Raw genomic sequence first — 15,793 nt, forward strand, 5'->3', positions numbered from 1 at the left:
ATAAAATTAAAAAAAAGGAGCCGGGGGGGGGGGGTCAGATAATATGTGTGAGAGATATAGTAAAAAGGAGTATTTTGGAAGTTGGTAAGGGGGTGATAGATAGATAGGTTTAAATAATTTGGATTAATTCACTAGTTTATTGGATGAAGCAATTAATATATATTATTATTATTATTCTCACATCCATCCATCCATCCATCATGCCCTACACTACACAAAGATTCCTTGCGAGTTTGGTTTTTCTTGAAACTTCCCACAAACACACACACATATATACACATACACAACACCATAACTAACCAGCACCAAGATTATAAGCAGCTCTCATATACACATATATATATATAGCATGTTGTAAAGAAATTACAAACCTTGACCTCTTTATTCAGACAACCCTCCTTTATATATATATATAGAGAGAGAGAGGAAGAGAGAGAGAGAGAGCTGAATTTAATGCAGAAGAAACGTCGTTGAGGTGTTTGATTTTTGAAGTGAAGACAATATCATTGGATCGATCAAAGAAGAAGAGAATTATGGGTCTAAGAGACATCGGACACACACTACCACCAGGTTTCAGGTTCTATCCCAGCGATGAAGAGCTGGTCTGTCATTATCTTTACAACAGGATTACCAATCAACAACTTCTCATCAATGCTACTTTGGTCGACATCGATCTTCATACATGTGAACCATGGCAGCTCCCTGGTAATTTATTATATATAATATATACATGTATATATATGTCGAGATACGTGTATATATATGGAACGTTGTACATGTACGTGTTTTAATTAATTTTGTAACAAGAGATGTACGTAGACACCTCTGCTGAATTTTAATTTAATTCCTCCATACTAAAAAAAAAAATTTATATTCTCTTCTTATAATTACAGAAATATGTATTATTTGTTATATATCGATTGATCCGACACGCTTTTTTCCCTTTTTAATATCATCTTGATGTTGAAAATTATATCTAATTAATTCCAATTACATCTTACTAAAATTGAAAAAAAAAATGAAGATTAATAAATATTAATTAAGCAGTGTGTAGAAATAAATAAAAAGTTAGGTATCCAGATGTGTAGGTAGCTTTTGCTACGGATTTTTCCTTAAACGCGACGGAATTAATTCAGAAAGGCTCTTCTCTTCTCCCAGAAAAAAAGGATAAGATTTTATAATACACTACTAATTATGGCCTACAGAACACACTACTGCATGCTTTTGTGTTTCTCAAGCCTTATTCATTTTCTTTTACAGAAAATAATAAATAAAGTTCACAAATATTTATTAATTTTCACCCAATTTTCTATCCAAAATTTCATTTCATCTTTTATTCTGTTTAATATATATTAAAAAAATATTTATACGAGTGACGTATATATATGTTAATTAAATAAATACAATTATAAGATTTAAAATAGAAAATTTATGTAGTTTATATGTATAATTGTCAATTTTTTGTCTTAATCGATGAAACTTAATTTTGCATGTCTGTCAAGCACGCGCTGAAATAGATATGTTAAAATTGAGGTATATATTATTATTATCTTTGTTTTTATTGGTATTGTGCGGATTAATTCATCGTCAAATCTTGAACTTTAACAATGTGATAGTTTTTAGATGTGGCGAAGCTGAATTCGAACGAGTGGTACTTCTTTAGCTTCCGTGATCGCAAATATGCGACCGGGTTTAGGACCAACCGGGCTACCACCTCCGGGTACTGGAAGGCGACCGGGAAGGACCGGGCCGTGCTAGACCCGCAAACTCTGGCCGTCGTGGGAATGAGAAAGACTCTGGTTTTCTACAAGAATAGAGCTCCAAATGGGACCAAAACTGGATGGATCATGCATGAGTTTCGCCTTGAGAACCCTAACCTCCCTCCTAAGGTAGGTTTTTACTGTCCAAATCTTCCGTTACAAAAAATAATATTTAATGAACCGGTTTTTTTTCTTTTTAATGAATTGATTATAATTAGGTAATGAATTTTAGTCATTAACAATCAATATCTACTATTAAGCTAGACGGAGTTACATTTTAGCCCTATAGGATGGGGTACAACACTTTTAATCCTCTAACTTATGATAATTTTAAAATCATCCCAAAATTTAAAAAAAAATCTATATGTTTAGTTCTATCTTTCAAAGAATTTTCAAAATGGTACCAAAATTGAGAAAACTCGACATATTCAATTCTCCGCTCTACGGAATTTGTGGGACTGAATGTATTGAATCTTCTCAATTTTGGGACCATCTAAAATTTTTATGAAGCAGAGGATTAAAAATATTGAAAATCGTGCGACTAAAAGTATAATTGTTTTCTTTATTAAGTTAGATCAATCAATACTCAAACACTAGTAGAACTCATACCTATAACTTATTAATTATGAAGATTCAATTTCGTGAAATTCGCTAAACATCATGGGTTGGCATATTTGTAATATTATTTTGAAATAAAAGATGTAGTAATATACTGCCATAATTGAAGGTTGAAAGGGATATATATAAAAAATACAATGATGATGTGGTGACGCAAGGGGACAGGAAATTCACAATCATGTTGTCCGAAAGCTTCTTCGGAACTCCAGGAATTATTCTGTTCATATATTTATACATGTACAAATGTATATTGCTGACTAATTTCTGATGATGCATGGACAGGAAGACTGGGTGTTATGCAGAGTATTTCACAAATCCAGGGGTGAAGAAAGCAACAAATTCGTCCCACAAACTTTGTATAATTGCACATCTGCCCCTCCAACTTCTCCAAATTTGGCTGCATCTCCCACAGTTGAACATGCCACCTGCTTGCCTAGTACCTGTGCAAACATCGCCAACTCCATCTCCCAATTCAGCCACCAGCACCAGCATCAGGGCCAAAACCCTAGCACTTCCATCGGCTTGTCGGCCGTCGACCCCACCGCCTACTTTCTTCCATCTCATGATCACATCAACGGTCCTCATTCCTCGACTTCTGATGATGGTGATCATGATCAGACCAAATGTCATGAGGGTGATTATGGATTCTTGTTCGACATGAGCTTCGACTATTGGAACGGATCATCAATGCCCTCGAATCTTGATCGTATGTACGAGATTTGATTATGAATAGTTCAGTTAATTTGATCTGAATTTTGAACACTTGATTCGTTATTGTATGGTGTATACGTAGAATTATAAGGCCATTTGTGAAGACTAGAATATATATAGTACGTAGTTAGTGTGTGTTTTTGAGGTATAGTATATGTTTGAGATTTGAATATAGATATTTAGAAATAAAGAATTTAGGTAGAGTTTAGGGTCTATTTGTAATATTGCAATTTGTAAAGTGATTTTATTATCCATGAATTCGGATATATATTTTTATTCGGTAAATTGGAGGAACAAATTAGAGAATTTATCGGAAATTATTTATTTTCTTTCATTAAATTTAGAAAAAAGAAGACATATTACATCAATATTATAATTTTATTTATTACAAAATATGTAACTTACGTGACATATATTATATAATTTTATATTTTTAATATTGCAAAAATAATTCATTTTATTTATTGATAATAACCAGTACAATGTTTCAACTCTCGATAAGAGCAAACAGACTAGCCCTATATACTTGAACAGGATCTGTTCTATAGGGTCGTACCTCTGTATTCTTGGGTTCTAAGGAGACAGGAAACCAAATCTGGTGGATTAATCATGGCTGCTCGACTAGAGAGTGATAAAATGTATTTTTTTAGTAATATGATTAAGAACATTAATAAATTTTAATAACTCGAACGCCCACATAAAATTAAATAAATAATTACACGTTCGGCAAAACTCGAACTCATTGGATCTCAAATTTAGTCTTAATCGCTAGGCTAAGACTTCATTGATAGTTAAGGACCATATATATATTTATAAAGTTTGGGTAAATTACAACTTTCCCTCAAGTTTGACATAATTATGAATACCCCATATTGTTTGAAAAATTACCAATATCCTCTGATTCGTTAGGTTTCCATCCATTTTTATGGCGAAATAACCAAAATGTCCTCATGGATTAAAAAATAAATTTTATTTATTTTTTTATGGATTAAATGGATAATTTTCTTTTCATAATTTTTTAAAATTTTCCATCAATTCTGTTCGATTTTGTTATAAATTTTAATTTTTTAAAAAAAAAACTAAAAAAATACATTAAGGGCAAAGTTGACAATTCCATACCTCCATCCAAAAATTACATAATTTCATCAAACATGAGGAAGTATTAATAATTTTTCAAACAATGAGAAAATATTCATAATTATGTCAGATTTTAGGAGGAATCGTTATAATTTATCCATAAAACTTTGTAATTAAAGAAAGTAGTCTAAATTGAGCGTGTTTGTCGTGTTATTCCTTTGTTAAGGTTATATATTTTGTAGCTTTTCACGTAACTTGGCTTCATGGCCATCTCTCTTATATCTCCTTCATTTATGTCTCTCATTAATGTTGATGTTGGGAATCAAGCTCTCTAATTATTATTAATGATTGAATTCCGCTCTTTAATTGATGTTAATGACATGATTATATATGCTGTCCAAATCTTACCACATCGACTTTGTTTCCATGGTATTTAAAGTTATTTGATTTTTATTTCACAGATACAACATCTGAAAATACAAAACCATCAAACACTCACTTTTCAGATATCCCAGCAGGTGGAATTTAGTATATAATAAATTTAAGGTCATGAGTTCGAGCCTCCACCAATCGTGTAGGTATTTGTCTCATTTAATATGAATTTGTTTATGATGGGTATTTGTCTTATTTAGTATGAGTATATTACAATCTCAGTTATTCTAATTTGAGTTTAATCGATCAAATCGCTGTATTACTCAGTTTATTGATATTTATGTAATCATGTACATAATCACTGTTTTTACTAAAAAAAATACATTGAGTAATAGTATCTTTTTTTTTTTAAAAAAAAAAAGATATAATTTTGAATACTAATTTAATACAATTAATTAAAAAAAGTATATATTCTCAATAGATTCATCAATTCTTTTTTCAAACTAATCGAATTGGTGCAAAGCCCAGAGTCGTCCACCCTGCACTAATTAGATCAGGGGAGATTTATTACAACTTTTTTGGGTTTGAATAGGAAAAACAAAATAAGAACAAACATGTCTGAACCCATGGGCTTTGGACACAGAATTGGGTCTGATTTTAGACCCAATCTCAGCAAATTGAATTAAGTGTAACTACAAAAACATATAAGTTTAGCCATAACCAAAAAACTAGAGTAAATTACAACGATCTCTCGTGAGGTTTGGTATAATTATGAATACTCTCTCGTTATTTAAAAAATTACCAATACCTCCTTGACTCTAAAGGACGTCTAACAATTAGCTCATTCCATTAATTTCCGTTAGATTTTCATCCATTTTGTGATATACTGACCAAAATTCCCTTATGGACTAAAAATTATAATTTTATTTATTTTTTCAAATTTTTTTATTTTTTTGTTGACTTAGTGGATATTTTTTATAATTTTTAAAAAAATTTCATCCACACTGTCCAATTTTTCTACAAATTTTTATTTTTATTAAATGAAAAAAAATACAATAAAGGTATAGTTGATAATATCATACTTTCATCCAAAGATTATATAATTTTTTCAAACACTAAGGGTTATTTACAATTTTTCAACCAACAAAGGGTGTTCGTAATTATGTCAAACTTTAGAGAAGATCGTTGTAAATTACTCAAAAAATTAAGTAAGAATTTAATTAAAATTATCATTAATTATACATAATTAGTAATAAGAACTTTTTTTGTCATAATAATAAATTTTATAGGATCATTATTTTTGTGAAAAATGTTATTAACAATTATTTGTGACAAAAGTGACTATATAGTGACGAAACGACTACCAACACCGAATACTTGTTGCAATATTGAACTGTTACTAATTGTCTATGATGAGAATTTTTTGAACAATCATTATATTAACAATTATATAATGATAAAATTAAAATTCTTGTTATTTAATATATATTTTAAATTATACTTTTAAAATTAATATTAATTATTTTTTCACTAATATTATATTTTATTACAGTGAATAGAGACATCAAATCCAACATGGTAAGTGAAGCGTTTACAATTAAAATATTATTCTCACAATTGTAAATGTATTTTTAATATTTCAAAGAAATAAAGATAATTATAAAAATAAAAGTTCTTAAAGTACTTAAAAAATCGTGGATAGAAACTGATTTATATTTTCTATTTTTGGCATTTTTTTAGAAATTGATTCATTTTATAATCATCCATATTTACATATATTTGTTACTATTATACGTGTGTTTTTATGCGTGTGCGACAGAAATTTATCACCATAAAAAAAAATTAATTTAGGAGTATTATCACTATAATAAAAAAATTAGTGTTACGGTGTTATAATCTTAGTTTATGAGAGGAAAAAGTTTTTTTTTTTCATATTAGTCGTTGTGACACGCTGCTCCTGTGTGCATATAATAACTAATATTTTACGTTATAAAATATATTATGATAAAAAAAATATATTTATATTATTATAAAAACCCTTTGATCGTACCAATTTTTATTTCTCCAATTTACCCTCCAATCAATTCTATTTTTTCAAAAAAGAATTGTCCACAATAGTAATTTAAAAAAAAATTAATCATTTTATAATTAAAACATTTTTTCCTTTCAACCACTATTCCGTATCTTTGAACCCGCTACTCCATGTTTCCTCTCACTTTTTCGTTTTTTTTTAAACTCGTAAACTTTCATATTTTCAATAAAGTCATAAGTTATATTTTTGTCTCTCATCTTTCTTTATATAAACAAACACATCATATTTAAAAAAAAAATAGTAATAAAAAAAATAAAAAATTAACTTAAGAGTATTATTGGCATAACAATAAAGATGATGTTATTGTGCCATAATCGTTGTTTATGAGAAAAAAAATCTTTTTTTTATATATATTTTAAAAATATAGATATTAGTATAGAGATAAAGTATAATCATTATATCCAAATTTAGGCCGTTATTTATATTTTAAAAAAATAATTATATCATGTGTGCATAATGTTGACTCTTGAGGGCGTGTGTGGCCGGGGTGACGGTGCACTGTAACCGACATAAATGACAGGTTGCACGTGAGAATGCATGGGAGTCGGACGGTCTTCCGCAGTCTGGGCCCACCAAACATCAAATCTGATTGACCGGAGAATGCGGGATTCTCGTACGACCTCTGCACCTCCTCTTCTCTTAATTACTATTGTTATTACTAACTAGAAACAAGAATTCCATCCACATTCTTTGTAATAATATATAGGATCATCACATTCTCCTCCATTAAAATTTAATATAATTATACTTAATTTTTAAAATTATATTTAGTTATCATCAAATTTACTTTTATCTAATAAATAAATTTTTTTATTAATCAAAATTTATCAAATTGACTTATATTAACAAATATCTAGATAAAATAATTATCCTTAATATATAAATATATATATACACATATATTGCAATAACAATAGAAAATAGAGGCGACCATTTTTCTTCTTGCTATTTTTTAAATAAAAATTATAATTACATATTACATTAATATTAATAAATCGATAAATAAATTAATTTATCAATAAATTGTTATTATTAAAATAAAATAAATATATATTATATTAAAATCAAATTAAATAAAATAAACAAGCACACGTCTGATGAGACGATACTTGTTGTTTAGCCCAATTGTTTGTGAATGTGGCAGAGGACAGTCGCACATTTCTTTATGTTACTGTTACATATGTTCCTTTCCAAAATTAGGCAACGCAGTGATTAGGCAATTACTGCTCTACATCTTCCCCTTCACTAATATCATTTCTTTATATTATCTAACCTAAAACTATGTTGTAGTTTTTATTTTAATTAATACATACACATTATTTTTTATATATATTTTTTAAATAAAATAAATTATATAATTACGTGTATATATTAAATGAAATCGAAGATGAAATAAAATTTTGAATAAAAATCTAATTTGATTCATTTATTCAACCTAATCATGCAGTTATCATATATTTGTAGTCTGTAATAATTGATCCGACTCAATTTACATTAAAAAAAATAAAATTTTTTATTATGGTTAAAAATAAAAAAGATATCAATTAACAACGACTGTGCAATGGTTATTAGTTGTTGTTTCTTCAAACAATGCTGACGTTGAAAATTATGATTAACAATGGTTAAAATTTAATTTTTGTAATTGATTTCATTTGACGTGACAATTAGATGATATTGATATGCTATGATTTTTAAGCCACAGTGATTTATAATATAAAAATAATTCATTTTTTTTTTTGAAGTGTTGCCGTATTTAAGTTATTTGTATGATAAGTTATTCAAATTTAAAAAATGAAAAAGGTCAAATATGTCCCTAAAATTTGGAATGGTTTATATCAGCGTTTTCTGCTACATTGTGATTGCAAGGACATAAGTGAAATTACACATGATTTAATTATAATTTATACAGTCCACTACTTATAATCGCATTCTTTATATTCATAATTAATTCATGATTTCAACCCTATTGATCATTTATTTCATATTACAAAGCAAACGACAAATGGAATTAGTGAAATTCTAGCTATCTGTTGTAAGATAGATTAATTATAGGGTAAATTACATTTTCGCATTTGAATTATATCCGTTTTTACACTTTGACATCTATTTTTTTTTTTTTTTGTCAATTTGTCATCTCAACTTTGCGAAATTTACACTTTACAATATATGATCATTTTTCTTACTGGTTTTTTGCTAGAAAAATATCACATCATATAACTCTTAAATATCACATGTGCATTGCATGTGATTTTTTGTTTGGCAAAGAACTTGGTGAAAAGATAGTTATAAATGGCAAAGTGCAAAATTTTGTAAATTTGAGATGGTAATTTGACACAAAAAAAAATAAAAAAAATGCCAAAGTAAAAAAGGGTTATAGTTCAGATGGCAAAATACAATTAACCCGTAATTATAATATTAAATTTATTTGAATATATATAAATTATTTTCAATAGTAGAATATTTATGATTTAATTATAAGGAATGATTTTGATTAATTTTGTTTCTTGACTGGACTATGATGAAGAGCTCACTCTTTTAATAATATTGTAGTTCAGATGTAGCATTTCGTAACGATAAAAGACTGCATCAATCATAGTAGTAAGCATTCATAGTATCTAATTATCTTTTTTTTTTTTATGGGATTTTAAAATTACTAAAGGCAAAATTATTTGGTCATGTAATTTTAGATCATTAGTATTTTTTGTCCTGTAATTTATTTTATTTACAATTTTTTTTTACGAATATATTCTTGAACATCCTACATTTGGTCTGTTTTGACAAATTTAGTCATGTGTTGATAATTTTGGTCCTAACGATTTATAGTTATAAGATAAAAAATGAGATTTGTTAGGGTGAATGAGACCAAAATTGTCAATATAGGACTACATAAAAAATGAGTAACTGTAAAGAGTAAGTTGCAACACTAAAAATACTAATGATCTAAAGTTATAAATCGAATATATAATTTTGCCAAACTTAAAAGTAAAGATTTTATGTATATTTAAAATTTTATTTCTAAAAAGATAATAACCAAATTAAATAGCTATTATTTCAGTCTCAAATTCCCATATAATTTTTATCTTTCTAATGATTCTAAAAAATTCTTATCTAAATCAAGTAAGGACAATTCCAAGAAAATGACTTAATAACAATAGAAAAAAAAATTAATGCTAAAATTGCCATCGATCTAGTTAGTAAATAAAACTTTCGTTACTAATCTAGATTATTTAATATATATTTAAACAACCCATTGTTAAATTCATTAGCAAGTCAATTTTATTGTTAAATTCAATAGTCAATAAATTTTTATATTAAATAATATAAATTAGCAATGCGTATTATTTTACTTATTAATTTGTTTCGTTGCTATTGAGCTATAATCTTATATTAGTTTACGCTCTAATTTTAAATTATATTTTGTGTGAGAGATGATTTAGACTAGCTCTGTAGGAGATTTAAATAGATTATCTAGGGTACAGAAAAAAAGTTGATGGTTCCTTATATTATAAATAATCATGATTTAAAAATTATTATCAAACATGCATGATCAATAAAATATATTATAAGAAAACACAGAATTTATAACAGTGTTTTTTGTAACGGCTCTAATATGCACGGCGTTTGCTACATATTTGTAATAGTTAGGATGTTATGTCAAGGCTGATAACAATTTAAATTATTTGTGACGGCTGAAATCATTGAAAAAGCCGTTGCAATATTAATATATCTGTAAAATAGTTACAAGATATTGGCAGTTACAATGTGTAACGGGTTTTTGTATTTGTTTCTGAAATTAGGGACGATCAATGTTTCTTATAATGGTAGCCGTTACTAATGTTATGCGCAAAGCCGCTACAAATTTGTAAATATGGAAAACCGTTACAAACATCATAACGTATTTTTGGCTTTTAATATTTTCGTATGATTTTTCGCACGGCCGGCAAAATTTGTAACGGCTCTCGAAAAAAATGTGAACCCGTTACGAAGACCGTATAAAAAATCGGTTGAAAGCGAATGTATAAAAGGTGTTACAAAAATCGTGTGAATATGGATGACTTCTTTTACCAGATGTATTACAAAAGTCGTTCTCAATGGGGACATTATAAATTTTTAACAGCTTTACTTGTCGTTCCAAAGGTCGTTATTACGAGACTAATGAATATTAATTAATTTGGTTATAAGGCTGAAATTTGGTCAATTAAATTAGTATTTTACAGTACCCTTATTTTGGTTTGTGTTGATATATCATGTTATTGTTTGGGCATTCATATGATGTTTTGGTGTTTGTGTATTTCATTTATTTAATTTTGCATGCAAATATGGTACGTAATTTACTAAAAAAAACGTACGTAAGTTACATTGAAAAACATGATTCACGAATTCATCAGCAGTTTGTGTTTGTAATTTGCTTTCTGTAGTTTGAACAGCCAATGAGTTTGAGTTTGATCTTAGTACCTTACAAAGTTGTCGTGAGCTGCGCATTCTGCTAATATGGCAACCCTAATTTAATATTATATTCATCAAACAACCCAAATATTAATATTATTGCAAAAAGGTAAGAAGATTTTTGGTTTTAAATTATTATTCAATTATATAATTATATTGCTGTATTTTCATTTATTAAATATAATTTATATTGTCCATTGTGGTGCTTAACTGAAAATTTATATGATTTTGGCTATTTAAATTAGTATCTAATTAAATATGATATTTTGATATAAGAATGTAATAGTTGGTTAATTAAATTATTAAATATACTAGATTTAACTATTATAATAATTAATCTGCTCAATTTCGTCAGGCTTATTGACCAAATGGTTAATTATAAATATTGGTATTTAATTAAATTCTATAGTAGTGAATAATTGATAGAAAATTTATAAAAACAATTCTTTGAAAATTATATTTAAGAAATATGAGAAAGTTGTATTTGAAAATATTATATTTATTAAAAAGAAAATGAGATTTTTGAAATGATTTAATTTATAATTGTTGCTAAGAACGATAACTATAAGCAGATGAGGGGTTTAATAAAATAAGTTTCTATGAATTAATTGATAAATTATAAATATTTTTAGAAAGTTTAGATTGTCTAGTTATTCAGGAGAAATGGACAAATATTTATATTTAATTTGATAGGAATGAAATATTAAAAGATAATTAGAAATTATACGAATAATATTTAATATTTTAAAAATTATGATATTCTCGGTATATTTATTTTATGTATTATAACTTATTATAGGATCTAGAGTTAAAGCGAGAGGACTGAACAACTATCTATTTGATAATTAAAGCATTGTAAGGTCAAAGTAAGTAAATAATTAGTATTATCGATATATGTTTTATTTTCTTTGTGGTATTGGTTTATATAAATCTGTAATTCGTGCTAAAGCTGATTTATCTGAAAATTTATGAGTGGTGGATGATTTAATTTGAATTTTTGATATTGTGTACATGAAATGAGAAAATAGATTGAAATATTATATTTGTTGAATGACGTGTTGTTGGTGCTTGTAAATGAAAGTATGTCAATATGTGGTTTTACATTGCTAGTTGTTATAAGAGCGGTGATATGTGGAAACGACAGAGTAACAGAAATTGTTATAACTGTGATGTGACTACCTCTTGATGTTGTTGAATAGCTTATGTGGCAAAATGAAAGAGTTATGATGGATATAAAAAGAATTATGATGCGATGTGAAAAGTACTATGATGCGAATTGAAAGAGCTATGATGCAAATGAGATTGATGAGCCTGTATGGCGTGTCAAAGGGATTCACTTAATTATGAAATGAACGTTGAGGCTGAGTTGGTAGAAAAAAAAATATTATATCACCTTCTTGTAAATAGACTAAGAAAAAAATGAGTTTAATTAGTTGTTTTGTGTGAGTTCACTGAGTATTAGATAAAATTTATTTGTATTGAAACTAAATTGATTATACTTTATGTACGTTGCTCATTCTGTCTTACTTGGAGTACATTCGATGTACATACATAGATAGTGTCGAATATTTGCTTACTAAGTTGCAGGCTCATTTTCCTGCTAATATTTGCCAGATATAGATCTTTGCCCACCGAGGGCTAGCTCCAAACCTTGTATTTCAATCAGGTCGGGCCAATATGCAATTTTCTCCTTATTTGGTAGTAAAAATGGAAATCACATTTTCGGATCCTATAAAGTAATAAAATATGGATGACGTGTGAACTAATTATAAAAGTTTTTTTTTGTAGTGTTTGATGTGTGTGTGTGTATATATATATAATCTTGTGGACGAGGAGTCAATTGTGCTTGTAGTGATAATGAAATTATGTGTTCATAATGAGCATGGACTGTATTATGTGCATATTACATGTAAATAAAACAGATTTACTTTAAATATAATATTTAGGAGAGATATAATTATAATATCGTCAGAGGATGCTACAAAATATACATGCAATATATATATATGTATATATTAGTCCCCGTTAGAATCGTACAATAGCTATTTACAATATATATATATATATATATATATAATATTATGCATGGCTCTATTTATATATATATAAATATTGTATTTAGTGGCATTCCATGGTGTATACAATTATTATTTTGGCGGCAGCAAATAATATTTATATATATATATATATATATATTGGTAGGTAGTGATGATGGGTGAATTTATTACACAAATAGTAATACTGGTGGAACAGTAGAGATTTCACAAACTGCCATATCTGCACCTCTACCTCTACTATTCATCTGCAAATATCTAATTTTAGTCAGTAGCTTGGGCTGTTACTTTTGTCATGCATGCACTAATTCATTTTTTTAATTTTAATTTTTTTTTTGTTTTTCAATTAACGCCTTGATATTTGGGGTTTCAACTAGGTTTTGCTTCGATATATATTATAAAAAATACAACATTTAATCATAATTAATTGTCATGATTAATAATAAAATAGCTGTAGCAATGACCACGACCATACAACAGTTGTTAGACTTGATATCTGCTAGAGTGGCTAAGTAATTTGTATTATAGGTATATCTGGTGAAGTGTAAGAGGGTGCATGGGCAAGCTTATAAATTTTTCAAACATATATTATAATAAAGTATTTGAAAACCTAAATATATAAGATATTATAGAGTATTTCATCAAATTTTTGGATTCAAGAAATAAATAATATATAGATGTGTAATTCCTAACTAATTATTTTACATACTAAACACAAGTTTTTACTTTCAATTTTACTCATGTTAATACAAGTATATGTATACATATCTATATTCAATTTTATTCTTGATATTAATTAATTATAATATTGACATTACTACTAACAATTTTGGTCCTATTTACACTGTAATAAATCTCATTTTTTATCCTATAAGTATGAGCTGTTAAGTTAAAATTGTAAATACAGAACTAAATTTATCCAAAAAAGGACCAAATGTAAAATATTCAGAACTAAATTCGTCAAAAGAAGGGCTAAATATGTAAATAAAGTAAGTTATAGGATCAAAAGTGCTAATGACCTAAAGTTACAAGATCAAAAATATAATTTTACCGTAATTATAATTACATCATGAATCCTCTAAATAAACTTAATTAGCCAATACCACAAGCTTCCATCATTCTTTTTCCCTCATATCTTCTCAAACATCATCTCCATCACCATATATATAAATACATATATACATACATGTAAGTTTTGGACAAAAAGAAATGGAGACAAGTAATTAATTAAAGGGTATATATAAACCTTAATTAAACCACGATTTCTGCAAATAAACACTAACATATATACACAAACAAAACCATTAATCTTGAGATGATCATCATCTATATCTAACAACCTTATTTTTTTCAACAGCAATACACCAAAATTCAGAAGCTAAAAATAATAAATCATACAAATTATTATCTTACACAATTTCTTTATAATTGTTATATATATATATATCATGATAAAGTCTTTGTCTGATCATACCCCACACAATAAAATACTAAAGACAAAAAGATAAAGTTTAGCATATGTCAATTATGCTGCTATTAATTACTTACCAATTAAAATATAGACAGGGAGTTTTAACGCAATTATAAAAACAGTACTAATTGAGCCCTCTATATTTTATAAAATAATGTATTTATTTTCTTATTTAAGGAAGTATTGTGCTTCATCTTTTACCCGCTGTATTTTTTAAAATGATGCAATGTATTTCCTTGTTTAAGGAGGTATATTGCTTTATTTTAAAAAATATTAGGAGTAAATTGCTATATTCTTTTAAAATACAAAAAAAATAATTATTATTTTTTTGTAGGGAGATAATTTACTTATTTACAACATTACAAAATGATGCTAATATTTTTTCATGATTACGAATACCCTTTGTTATTTGAAAAATTACAAATACCCTTCTGATTTTAACGGTCGTCTTACAATAAGCCCAATCCGTTATATTTTCATCCATTTGTATGAAAATTGGCCAAAATGTCCTTGTGGATTAAAAATTATAATTTTATTTATTTTTAAATTCTTTTATGGACTAAGTGGATAATTTTTTTATCCATTCCGTTTGATTTTTATAAGTTTTTTATTTTTTTTAAAAATAAAAAAATACAGTAAGGATAAAATTGATAATTTTATACCTCATTTTAAGGATTACATAATTTCATCAAATATTAGGGAGTATTTATAATTTTTTAAATAACGAAAAAATATTTATAATTATATTAAATCTCAATAAAGGTGATTGTAATTTACTCTATGTATAAATTATGAAATCATGAGCTTTTAGTTACTTGAACGAATGAACTTTTCTCTGACCACACTCCAAGTTTTATATAATCAATCATGCACTTGACTGTTGTCGGCAATCGACAAATTTAATTACAACCTCAAAATTGGATTACATTCATTTACCTTTTTATATTTTCCCTAATTAACGAATACTATAACAAAATGGTTAAATAGTAATAATAAAATTTTGATTACTAATCTTATATAGTATAAGAAATTTAATTATCTACTAATAAATTTAATAATAAAAATTTTATTTATTAATTAATTCGATATATATATATATATATACATACGTAAAACGTGGGAAGAAAAGTCAGCAAGAGATAAAGCTTTGCAGACACCAAGTCATGATGGTGAAAACAAAAGCATATGGCAA

General features: G+C 27.0%; 1 protein-coding gene across 2 annotated transcripts; it reads left to right on the plus strand.

Annotated features, from left to right (window-relative positions):
- The first annotated feature begins 261 nt into the window (after nt 1-261).
- LOC105165653 (NAC domain-containing protein 21/22) lies at nt 262-3,374 on the plus strand. Of its 2 annotated transcripts, none has more exons than XM_011084732.3 (3): nt 262-705; nt 1,624-1,889; nt 2,661-3,374. In XM_011084732.3, the coding sequence occupies exons 1-3, from the start codon at nt 534-536 to the stop codon at nt 3,099-3,101; spliced, it is 879 nt and encodes a 292-aa protein (XP_011083034.1). In that variant the 5' UTR covers nt 262-533; the 3' UTR covers nt 3,102-3,374. The 2 variants fall into 2 exon arrangements, with proteins under 2 accessions (XP_011083034.1, XP_088737335.1); XM_088881209.1 differs by having other exon boundaries at nt 576-705; nt 1,617-1,889.
- The last annotated feature ends 12,419 nt before the right edge of the window (nt 3,375-15,793 follow it).

This window comes from Sesamum indicum, linkage group LG6 (assembly GCF_026168435.1).
Source record: "Sesamum indicum cultivar Baizhima isolate 11 linkage group LG6, ASM2616843v1, whole genome shotgun sequence".
In the NCBI taxonomy this organism is placed as follows: domain Eukaryota; kingdom Viridiplantae; phylum Streptophyta; class Magnoliopsida; order Lamiales; family Pedaliaceae; genus Sesamum; species Sesamum indicum.